The sequence below is a fragment of the Hylobates moloch genome, unplaced genomic scaffold (genome assembly GCF_009828535.3).
Source record: "Hylobates moloch isolate HMO894 unplaced genomic scaffold, HMol_V3 SCAFFOLD_10, whole genome shotgun sequence".
Taxonomy (NCBI): Eukaryota; Metazoa; Chordata; class Mammalia; order Primates; family Hylobatidae; genus Hylobates; species Hylobates moloch.
In genome coordinates, this window is record NW_026652285.1 from 55,137,737 (window position 1) to 55,150,269 (window position 12,533).

The 12,533-nt window shown below is 44.3% G+C and overlaps 1 protein-coding gene across 1 annotated transcript; it reads left to right on the forward strand.

Moving 5' to 3' along the window:
* Nucleotides 1–3,408: 3,408 nt before the first annotated feature.
* LOC116474198 (spermatogenesis-associated protein 31D1) lies at nucleotides 3,409–9,942 on the forward strand. Its single transcript, XM_032162653.2, has 4 exons — nucleotides 3,409–3,678; nucleotides 4,432–4,477; nucleotides 5,081–5,141; nucleotides 5,429–9,942. Exons 1-4 carry the CDS (start codon nucleotides 3,493–3,495, stop codon nucleotides 9,888–9,890), a joined length of 4,755 nt encoding a protein of 1,584 aa, XP_032018544.1. The 5' UTR covers nucleotides 3,409–3,492; the 3' UTR covers nucleotides 9,891–9,942.
* The last annotated feature ends 2,591 nt before the right edge of the window (nucleotides 9,943–12,533 follow it).

Here is a 12,533-nt window from a genome sequence, read left to right on the forward strand (position 1 = left end):
CAAGGCAGGTTACCTGCTCCCACATAATTGAAAAGAGACCTGGCCTGGCTTGGAGGCTGTCTTAGCCCTTCAAAAGAGATCAATAAGCAGTGGTGGCTGATGGGTGTCAAATAAAGAGCTTTACAGTGCTAAAAGAAACTTCAGACAAATTAAATTTAAAGGAGTTTGAGCAATGAATGATTTGTGAATTGGCCAGCCCCCAGAATCACAGCAGATTCACGGAGACTCCACGGGTGCCTCGTGGTTAGAACAAATTTATAGACAAAAAAGGTAAAGTGATGTATAGGAATTGGAAGTGAGGTACAGAAAGAGTGAGATTGGTTACAGCTTGGCGTTTGCCTTATTTCAACACAGTTTGAACATTCAGCAGTCTATGAGTGGTTGAATTATGGCTGCTGGGATTGGCCAACACTCAGCTGTTGTTACAGGTGTATACTATTGAGTTAGGTTTTCAATTTGTCTGACTATTAAGCTAGGTTACAGTTCATCCCCAAGGACTCAAGTATAGAAGTATGGAGTTCTTCTCAAGCCATACTTATTTTGCTTTAACAGTAGTTTAAGAAAGACATAAGAAATTAAGAGACAGTTTAGAGGACAGCTGTCATGATAAAGAGTTTAGAAAAGAATGTATAGGAAGATGGGTTAGGGGTGGGGGATATTGGGATTATGTAAACCTGACAAGAGTCGCCCGAATAAAGTATGACAGGCAGTTGGTATTTGGACATTTGCAGAAGTGATTATATAGAATATAGAGCAGATGTTCTCAAGTTTTTTCGGATGTCAAGGCACTCAGGAAAAGATCACATTTACATGGTCCACAGTGTAGTCAGGTGAGGTTGCTTAAGACTATGTTCTTCTCTAAGGCTTTGACACACCTAAGTCTCACTCTGCTACCAAAGACTGATGGGATCAGTAGTATCATCCAAAAGACCACCAAGATGGCTAAATAGTAGAAAGGAGAGCCTCATTGCTCTAATCAGTTTGCAAGCCAGGAAGGGAAAGCATCCAGTGTGGAATGAAGGTGCTCTCTGTTGGAATAGGGGAAGGACAGGTTGTGTTTTATATTCATATTCATACATACTCAACAAATTTGGGGGAGAAGATATACATACTTGTGTGGGAGCTGAGCACACCATAATGACTAAATATATGTATCATACATCCCATGTTCACTTTGGAATGGGGTTTTAGCACTAAAATGAGGTAGAATTTGGTCCTTTACATCATAAGGTGAACCATGGGACACAAAGGTGGTTTGTGTGCAGCTTCTATAAGCCGGCAGATACTGGCAATCTGTAATATTAGTAGCTTATCAGAAAAGAATGTTTGTAAGGCCGGTCCTCTGTCTGATCAGAGCTGATAGGTCGTTTGGTTAGAGGCAGTCTATTTATAGAAAGTTAGAAATTTGCCATGCCATCCAGGCCCTGAACCCTTGACCCATAGGTAACTTTGTTTCCTTAACCTAAGGGTCTGCCTTTGTTGATAAAGGGGCATCTATTTTGGTCTTTAAGCTCATAATAGCTTAGCGCACTGTAACCTATCCCTGCTTTAAGGGAGTTGCATACTTGTTACCAAATTGATGTGGAGGTCTGGGATTGTCTGTATTTGAGGGAGAGTTAGAAAATGTGGGGTCAAAATGACAAATAAGAGATTAAAATAAAAGGAGGAACTAATTGATTCTGGATTTGAAAATACTGATTGATTTGTCACAGGATGGGTGTGTGGGTGTGTTTGTAAAGAAAAGAACTTTTATCTGCGGCATGTGAGTCCTTTTAAGTTATCAGGCCTAGAGAGACATTAAAATGAGACAGAAATCACAGCCCTATTTCCTCCTTGAGCTATGTATTCATGTCTTGAAACTGCTTGCTATTGCCCCATGGAGCTATGTAGTAACCCAATAATGCCACACCTGACAGTATAACCCACCCCATATAGCTTAACAATGTATAGCCAATCACTAATCAATGTCGCTTCTGTAAACCAATGAGAATTCCTGATTACAACTTTGTATCAGCCCACTCTTTGACCTCTTTTTTTGACTTTGAAAACCCACTCATAACTGCTGCTAACTGGAGTGTATATTTAGGCTGACTTGCATCTGTGTTCCCAGGTTGCAATCCTCAAGCTTGACCCAAATGAACTCTCTGTTTATAATAATTTGCCTCAACTTCTTCCTTTTAGGTCGATGTGTATGTGTGTTTGTGTAGAGAGTATGTTCCAAAAGTGCTTGAACAGTTTAAACCTCACTAACTTCAGAAAAGTAAGTTCTATAAATTAACCCCCAAGATCCCTTGAAGTTTTAATTATATATATTTATTGTACACTTATTTTTGTTTTGTAGATGTTAAATCATGCATTATTAGTGAAACCATGACCCAGAGAGTTGAAGAAACCAATGACTAATGAAATTAATCAGTTTACAGGATAGTCGATCAAAAAACAACAACAACAACAACAACAACTTACTAAAATGCCAAAAGTCTCCCTGCTTCTGAGATTAAAAAACTGGCTAAAATGGATTAAAACTATTAAGGCCAACTGGAGTTGGCACAGAACAAGCTGGCTGACATCACAGCCCAAATTTCTGCCACGTTTCAACCAACTCCTCACAAATGTGCACATGCAATACATGAGGCAGCGTTAAACAAAACTATGCCTGTGGAGGACTTTCAGACCTCCCCTTTCCTTCCAGCAATCAACTATTAATTCCAGAAGTTTAGGGAATTTTTCTAATAAAACTTTTCCTAAACTTTTTCTAATAAAATGGCCCCACGAAAGCCAGTGCAGGGGACAGGTTTGAGCTGGACTCCTGTCTTATTGTTCGTTAATTTACAATAAAAACCTTCTTTTCTCAAAAACCCAAATTGGGCAGTGAGCTTCTTTTCCTTGATAACATTAGTTTTAATCATTTGAGACAGTCCCTCTGATTGGAAATAGTAAAAACTGACTTCAGAACAAAAAATGTAATGTTCAACATTCACAAAATGAAGCAAGTATAAAGGAAATTTAAGTTTTATATCTGCATTTATGTAAGGCAAAAACATTCCATAGGTAAGATGGATTTGAGGACATATGTGATCCTGAGAGTGGCAATGCCTCAATACAACAAATATTCCAAGCAGTATTTCAGGCTTTCAAGGCAGTGTGGTTGGTGGGGTCCAAGTTAAGACTCCAAATAGTAAAGCGGGACTTGGGTAATGCCTGGTTTACTGTTGGAACAAACCAAAAATTCCACTAAGATAAATATATGACATGAAAAGGGATGGAGTTGGGAAATGGAGTGTCAGGGTAGGGCAGAGGGACCTAGAGGGCCCAGGAGAGTCTGCTGGGCTGGTGGGGTTGGGGCTGTGGACACACCCTCCTCTTGTTGCTCCCTCCACCCTCAGAAACCCTTTGTGACTCTTCCATGCTCTGTGATGCAGGCCTGTGCTTATAGTTAAGCCTGGGCACCCTCAGTGCTCAGTTGCTTCAGGCAGCCGAGCTATTCAGACCATGGAGAATATCCTCTGTTTTCTGAACAGCTATACTGAGACAGGGCTGAGCCCTGACTCACATTACTTCGATATTGACCCCAACTTCATCTGCTTGAGTGGGTTGGGGTTGTTTATACTGTACTTGTTCTACGTGATATTGACCCTGTATTCGTCACCCACTGAAAAAAATAATGACATCCAAAAGGTAAGGAACTGTGGGTCAACACCCAAGAGAGATGCCCTGTTGTTGTCTCCCAATCCTATTCCCACATTTATAAAAAAGTTTGGTTGGTAAGAGACATGTCTTAGATGGGAAGTCTGAAGAGAGGATAGAACTTCACTCTTCTATGGAAGAGATTGAGCAGATTGAGGACTAAGGTTTCCATGTGAAGCTCATAGTTTTCCATGTGAAGCTACCTATCTGGCTGTGGTGGAGAGTTCCAGGATAAAATCCCAAACACAGTAATTCTGTGGTCCCAGATGGGATTATTTAGAGAATGTGGGCTCTCTGAAGGAGAATAGTCTCTGCTGAAATTTGATCATGAGTCAGATTCCCATGTCAGCTGTCACTTGACCAAGTCTTCCTTCATGTTGGGCTGACCAGGGGAGTAATGCTGAGAGTCTCTGAGCAGAGGCTGGAGCTATAGGCCTGTCTCCGTGACACTTGTCCCATGAGGGAGCACAGATATGACTGTTGACCTCTGAGTTTGTGCCCTCCTTCAGAATTGCTAACTGAGTACATCAAGTGTGGCTGTCACAGACAAAATCCTCTTTGAGGATTTTTCAGAGAAGGAAAAATGGGAACTATTTTATCATCATTAAAAATTGATAACAGGAACATATTTCTATTAAAGAGTCATATCATTCTTGTATAATGAACGAATGAATGAATGAATGAGCTTCATAGAGAGTGAGAGAAGTGATTCCCAGCCTGTCATTATCTGTCTTTTGTTCTCAGCATCAGAGCAGAGCCAGGAGGAGAAGGAAAGGTGGGACATTTAAAGGTAATGTCAGCCTGCTCTCTCTGAGCTTCAGGGGTGACCCTTTCTGTCTCTTTCATGAGGACTCAGTCCCATGATTTCTTAGAATGTCAGTTACTAGATGCAGTCTTAGAAAACAGAGCCCTCAGAAGACAAGCTCATGGGAAAGCAGACCTGAGACACTGCTCAGAGGCCCTGCTCTGCGCATTTATGGGCAGGACAAAGTGATGGACCTGAGCAATGGGTGTTGCCCAATTGGTGGCCAACTGGGATATCGAGGAAGGACTACTGGTTGGCTTGGAGTCGGAGCTTCTGTCTCACAACTTTGCATAAGTACTTTGACTTCCTCGATGCTCGCATTCCTCCTGGAGGTAACCACTGATGGTCTGTGTTTCACGTGGTGGTTTTGAGCATCACATGGGGTAATGTATGTGAAAGGACTTTACTAACGTGTATGTTTACATACACATGTGAACTTGTGAATATTACCAATGACTATTTGCCCTTTTCTACTGATTCTTGGGGCTCTCAGAGTTTAATATCCCAAGGGTCTTCCACAGAGTGACTTCTGTATGAGCCCTGTGCCTCTACCTTCATTGCATATAACATACTGTTCTGGTTTCCTAGACTGGAAAAGTTCCCAGAGAGAAGTGGAAGAGGAAAGGAAGCTGCTTTCTATTCTGAAAAGGTGATTAATCTTTCCCTTTGTGTCCTGTTCCCACCCCCCTCCTTTTTCTTTCGTATGTTCTATTCATTTCAGGGATTCCTTGTAGCCTGCTGTAGTTGTGGGAGTGGGTAGCCATAGGAACGGGTATGTGAATGAATGTGTTGGGGAGAGGCTATAGTGAGGTCATATGACCTCATATATGGTGAGGTCATGGGTGGGGGGCAATGTGATGTGGGCAGCAGGCTTTAGGGGGCCCCACCCCTGCCGGGCTAACAGACCTCCTTTCCTTGTTCTGGTCCTGGCTGCAGCTTTGGACCTCCTGTTTCCTGCAGTCCCCTGGGCCAGCATCATGATATCACCCGCTTTCGTCGACTGTTATGCCCAGACCCCGTCTGTCAGGTGTGTAACAGAGCAACTGCTGATATCCAGCGACTGCTGTCTTGGGAGTCCCTGAAAGATGCTGCTCCCTCTGTGTCCCCTTTGGCTTCTTCAGCTTCTGCAACTGAGTCATCATTCACTCTGGCTTCCACCCCCTCAGCAACCCCTCCAGAAGACCTAATATTGTCCCCTCGGCCTAAGCCCTCTCCACCACCCCCCTTAATTCTCTCACCTGACCTGATCACCACCTTAGCTGACTTATTTTCACCCTCACCACTGAGGGACCCTCTGCCACCACAGCCTGTTTCTCCCTTGGATTCCAAGTTCCCCGTAGACCATTCCCCATCCCAACAGCTTCCCTTTCCCCTTCTCCCACCACATCACATTGAGAGAGGGGAGTCCAGCCTCCAAACTGAGTCCAGTTTGTCTCTGAGCACCATCTTTTCATTTGACTCCATCCTATGCCAAGATATTTCCCAGGCCGTGAATCCCATTGATTCATGTGCTCATCATCACGAACCACCAATCCCATCTGCTTTACCAATGGAAGATTGCACTGGGACTCAGTCTAAATCAAGTCTCACCGTCTTGAAGAGTTTTCCGGAGATGTTATCTGTAGGTGACTCTGGTGGGTCATCCACCTCTGCCCCAACAATCAAAGGCATTGACCATTCATGCCCTGCATCTTCAGAATACTCCTGGTGGCAGCCTCATGCCAAGGACTGTTTTTCCTCCAATTTTGTACCATCTGATTTCATGGAGGAGCTTCTTACCCTTCATTCTTCTGAGGCCTTTTTAGGGGGGCACTCTGTGGACAACCTCATAGAGCCTGTTAACATCTCATTTCTCAGCCATGACATTCTGGCACTCCTGGAGAGACAAGTCAAAAAAAAGAGTGATTTCCTGATGTGGAAAGAAAATGGAAAGAAACCAGGATCATTCCCAAAACAACTTAGGCCAAATTACCAACTAAATTCTTCATGGAAAATGTTAGCCTCAAGTGCTGTTAAGCATGACTTGGCAGAATCCTTTCCTTTTTGGGCCAGTAAAGGCAAACGAGATCCGCAGCACATCCATCAGCAGCCTCCACACTCTAAGTGCTTTGAAGACCATTTAGAGCAAAAATATGTCCAGCTCTTCTGGGGTCTCCCATCTCTGCACAGCGAGTCTCTGCATCCTACTGTTCTTGTCCAACCTGGCCATCCCTCTGTGTTTGTATTCTTCCATGGCGTTACAAATACATCTATATCCCATGAATCCCCAGTACTTCCCCCTCCCCAACCTCTGTTCTTGCCTACTACCCAACCTCTACCCTTGCCTCAAACCCTGCCCCGAGGTCAGTCCCGACATCTCACTCAGGTCCAGTCCGAGGCTCAACATCAATCTCCATTCCAAGCCCTACTACCTAGTCCTCTATTCCTGATTAGGGGGTGTGGAGTGTGTTTTCATAGACCCCAGAATGAGGCACAGTCTCTTACGCCATCTGAAATTAATCATCTGGAGTGGAACGTGTTGCAGAAATTGCAGGAAAGTGTGTGGGGTTTACCCTCTGTGGTTCAAAAATCCCAGGAAGACTTTTGCCCTCCAGCTCCCAATCCTGTATTGGTCAGAAAGTCCTTCAAGGTCCATGTTCCCATCTCCATCCTTCCTGGAGATTTTCCACTCAGCTCTGAGGTAAGGAAGAAACTAGAGCAACACATTCGAAAGAGGCTCATCCAACGCAGATGGGGCCTGCCCCGCAGAATCCATGAGTCTCTGTCATTGCTACGTCCTCAGAGCAAAATTTCAGAGCTATCAGTGTCAGAGAGCATTCATGGACCATTAAATATCTCTTCGGTTGAGGGTCAGAGGCACAATGTTCTAAAGAAGTCCGGATCAAGCATCCCTAGAAGCTTCCACGAGAGGAGCTCAAATATGCTTTCCCTGGAGAATGTGGGGAATTCTCAGGGATACAGCCAGGAGATTGCACCAAAAGATCACTTGTTGCATGATCCGGAGACATCTTCAGACGAGGATCTGAGGTCTAACTCTGAGAGAGACCTAGAAACTCATATGATGCATCTGTCAGGGAATCATTCAGGGGAGAGCCTAGGTCAGAAACAACTGGAAAATGCCCTGACAGTACATTTGAGCAAGAAATTTGAGGAAATCAGTGAGAATCGAATGCCTGGGACTGTGCATAGTTCATGGCATTCAGTCAAGCAGACAGTGTCTCTTGCTAGGAAATCCCACAGCCAAATAAAACATCGAAATTTGGCAGCATTGGTGAGTGAGGACCACCATGTTGATACTTCCCAGGAGATTTCCTTCCTTAGTTCCAACAAACAAAAGATATTGGAAGCCCATATTAAATCTTTCTGTATGAGGATGCTGTGGGGTCTTCCCCGCAAGGTCCTTGAATCCATAGAAATCTTCAAATCGAAAGAGGATCTTTCCACTTCCTTTTCCCATTTCGACCTTCCCTCCTCAGCCACCTTCATTCCTCAGGGAGATTCCAAAGATGGGGTCTTTAAGTCTCGTAGACGAAGCACTTTTCAAGGAGAAAAGTTGGGAACAACAAGCTCAGTCCCCGTGCTCGATCGTCCTCACCCTGTCTCCTCACCTGTCGGCCAAGAAGGTCAGGGGGCCCTGAGAAGTCAATTTTCTGATACTGACCATGATCTTATAGAGACAGATTCCAAAGATGGGGCCTCCACATCCCTTAGGAGAGGCACTACAGATTTTCAAAGCGAAAAATTAGAATCAACAAGCTCATTCCCCATCCTCAGTCATTCTCACCTTGTCACTTCACCTGTCGACCAAGAAAAGCAGGGAACCCTGAGAAGAGAATTCTCTGATACTGACAATGATCTTACAGAAAGTGTCCGGACAACTGAGGATGGCAGACAGACTTTTCTGCCCCCGCCACACAGCATCGTAGACGAAGTCAGTCAGAAACAGACTGCACTGGCCAGTAGATGCAGTGCAGAGCGGCCCATAATGGAAGCTGGAGCTGGCTGTGAGTCATGGGATAAGAGAAAGAGTTCCTTTAATAATGTAGACAGGCTTCAGGGCAGTAGAAAGACCTTTCCCGTCACCAGTGGGTTGAAAGAGATGTTTAAGGAAGAGGAGATCTGTGCTCTTCAATCACAAACTAGGAACAACTTGACAAGCAGCAAGTCAGGAAGCTGCTCACTGACAAATGTGAAAGCAAGCACTTCCAATGAAACTGAAATTTTCCCACGAAGAATATCAGTTCCTCAAGATCCTAAATCATCATACCTTAAAAATCAGATGTTGAGCCAGTTAAAGTTGGTCCAGAGGAAGCATAGCCAACCTCAGAGCCATTTCACTGACATGCCTTTTGCCTTAGATAACTTGACTTCCAAGGACTTACCGACTAATTCCCAGGGCATCTCGAGTCAGGACATGGGAACTTCCCAGGTGCTGCATGTCCACTTGGAGGACAGAGGAATCCGTGTGGCACAGCAGCAGGAGCCCAGGGTCCCTATGCATGTCTTACAGAAATGCCAGGTTAAGAATTTTTCACCAGCTACAAAGAGAGTGAGCCTTCTAAGACCCAATGGAGGAGAGCTTGGTGGAGGGGCTGCAGGGTTAGGGACATCCCAACCCGGGAGAAAGAGCCACCCTGTTCATAACAAGACATCAGGGGAGGTGCTTGGGAGCAAATCTTCCCTAACCTTGAAAACACAGCCTCCTCCTGAAAACCTTTTCAGAAAATGGATGAAGACCTTTTTGCAGCGGTTTAATAAACCTAGCATATCATATGAACAAGAAAGTTCCCAGGAAAAGGGTAGCTCCCTGTCATCATCTGTGCAGAATATTGGTCGAGTTACAAGAGCTGCCTTTACTGGGACTACTGAAGCTCAGAAAATTAGGGAAGCCACTAGGGAGTTCCTAGAAGAGAAGCTGGGGCATAGGCATGGGATAGATATCAACTGTCCCCAGGAGCCCCTTTCCTTCCCAGTGGGGCTTGGGAAAGCTCAGCACAACTCAGAAGTGCATGTCAGAGCAGAGCCTGTCCAGGGCTATCCCTGCAACTACATGGCTCCCTCCTGCAAAGTGACATCTACCAAATCTTGCAGCCAACAAGCTATCTTTGTTGGCCAGAATTATCCTACAAGGATTAGACAGATCATAGACAAGGACAGACAGCCCCAGAAAGTTGAGGCATTTAAGGGGAAGATACTGTGTCAAAGCCATCCCCAATCCATGCCCCACAGGAAGCCTGTGCCACATTCAAACCCCACTTGCCGGCGTCAGGTCAGCCTGGTGTGTCCAGCCATCCCAACCAGTGCTAAAAGCACTGTGTTCAGTGATGTGCCTTCACTAACTGGACAGAAAATGCTTCCGAAGCATTTCCAGGGAGGAAAATTTCCCCTCGCAAAATAATTAACTCCTTGTTGAGAATCTTGATTCTCCCCAATAAATGTTCTAATAAGAAGGATGTCTTTTCTGTGTATTGTGTTGTGGGGTATAGGTTTTGGGTAACCGAAGCTAGTGGTTAGGGAAAGGCAGGGGTTAGCTCAGCTCTTACTGACTCCCTACTTTGACTTTTAAAATGTGCCCAACCCCCTGGAGCTCTTGTGGAGGAATGAGTATCATGTGCCTCCAAAAGCCCCCTCTCTCCCTGATGAAGTCCGAGGAGATGAGGTCTTTCCTACCTCTTTGCTTGAGACTTACTGATATTGTATGGCAGCCTGCACCTTCCTCCCCATTCACTGCTTCATATCCTTTACAGCAGTAAAGAAGGCAGCCCTTCCATATCTGAAGACAGGGTGAAGGACAGGTATATTTTTCAGAAATATTGGTTTAAGCACTGTTTAAAAAAAGTTGTCACAGACCACAGTATCTTCTAGGTTGATGGTAGTGTTTGGGATATTGCTGGTTGGGGTAGGGTGTTAGGAACACTGTGGATGCTGCTTAAGAATTTGACAAGCAGGGCATGCTCATGATTTAGGGATGCATATTTTGACCTCAACATGGAGGTCTTTCTACTAATAAGTCACTTTGGAGAAGTAGTTCCCCTCCCTGTGTATTTCTCCATGCTGCCTGGATTGATGACATTTTTACAGAGCAAAAAGTTCACCTAGCTGTCTGTGGCAGGAATGTTGACCAGGTAACCACCTACCTCCTAGGGTAAAATATAGCTGAGAGTAAGGAAAAGATACCTTAGAATGAATGAGAAAGTAAAAAAAAAAGTGAAGCTAGGAAAGCATGACCATGCTGGTGGAAAGAGGTTTATGCCCCATCATGCCCATTTCATGACCCTTTCTCAATCTAGACTAGGCACTACCCCCTTGAGGTTTGCCAGGATGCTGCACAGGTTACAGATGCCATTTTGGCAGAAGTGTACATGGGGCTGTTCTTTAAGGACTAAAACAGTATCTGCAGGGCTGTTGTCAACATGGCATCCCTCTCTTTAGGGAAGGTGATCTTTGTGCCTTCTTTCTAGCCATGTTGATGGCAACATGCAAGATCTTCCCTTAGTGTATACGGTGCACCTATCAGGATGGAGGTGTCACCCATGATCTTCACGGGCTTAGTGGAATATAATAGATATTGTCTAGAACACCTGCAGCTCATGGTCCAGAGGTTAGTCCTGGATTAAGCATGAGGGTTACAGATATTTGGGGGCTTACTATGAATCTTTACAGAATGCTCCTTATTTCTAAGAGTGTGCATATATGCACCCTTAAAATATTAGGGGCCTGAAGAGAAGGCAGTTCCACTTATACAGACTGGGACTAATAAATGAAGTGAGTTTTCTAGAGGGCACTTGAGGTAGGTTCTCCAGAAAAATTTGTGAATGCTTGGTGTCAAAACAAAAACAAAACACAACAAAGCATAACAAAACAAAACAGATGTCCACGACAGCTCCCTCACCATCCTTCTCTTTTCCTGTCCATGCTTATGCAACTGATGCTGCAGTGCCTGAATCTTAGGATTGCAGAAATAATTCAGATTCTGTGAAGGCCTTAACCACAAAATTGGGATGAAACCCAGGGCAAAGAAATTGTGGATGTGGAGAATCCATGGAGGACTCAGATATCCATGTGGATAGACTACCAATAACCTGGCCTCCTAATTCCTCTGTCATTCCATCTTAGGGTCCTTTACCTCCATTCTATTTCAGTTACTGCCACACCCAGAAGCTATCATCAGAAACATCTAAAAGTTATCATCAGAAACACCTCTTTTTTTGGAGGCGGAGTCTTGCTCAGTTGCCTGGCCTGGTGTGCAGCGGCACGTTCTTGGCTCACTGCAACCTCTGCCTACCAGGTTCAAGTGATTCTCCTGCCTCAGCCTCCTGCATAGCTGAGGATTAAAGGCACATGCCATGATGCCCGGCTGTTTTTTTTTTTTTTTTTTTTTTGTAGAGATAAGCTTTCACCATGTTGGCCAGGCTGGTCTTGAACTCCTGACCTCAAGTGATCCGCCTGCCATGCCTCTCAAAGTGCTGGGATTATAGGCATGAGCCACCATGGCTGGCCTCATCACAACCACCTCTAAATCTGTAATAATACAGTCTAACATTCCACCCTTTGACCTCATCCTACTATCCTTCCAGCCTAGACCCTCAATTTGTCGAATTTTCACACTGGGTTATTATATTTCTACTTATCTGTCTACCAAGTTTTTTGACTTAATTTCCTCCTTCTTCAGTGCAGGTTTTATGGTCTATCCTATAACCAATATTTAACAAGCCCTACTTGAAATATGCCATATCCAATTCCCTTTAATCCTTACTGTCTTACAAAATCTCATCTCTCTGCCTTTTCTATAAATGTCTTCCCTTAAATGACCAATCACTGTTGTATTAAATCTCACAATGAAGTCTACTGTCACCATGATAAATGCATGGTCAGCCTTAGCACTACCTGGAAATAATTCACTCATTCATCCAAAAAATACTTATCCTGTGCTTACTAACTGAGAACAATACTAATGAAGCTTTGGTCATTTTTCCTTAGTCCACTTTCTCACCCATGTATTTCAAACCTTCTGCACTTTTCTCAAGTTTAGGCCATCTCC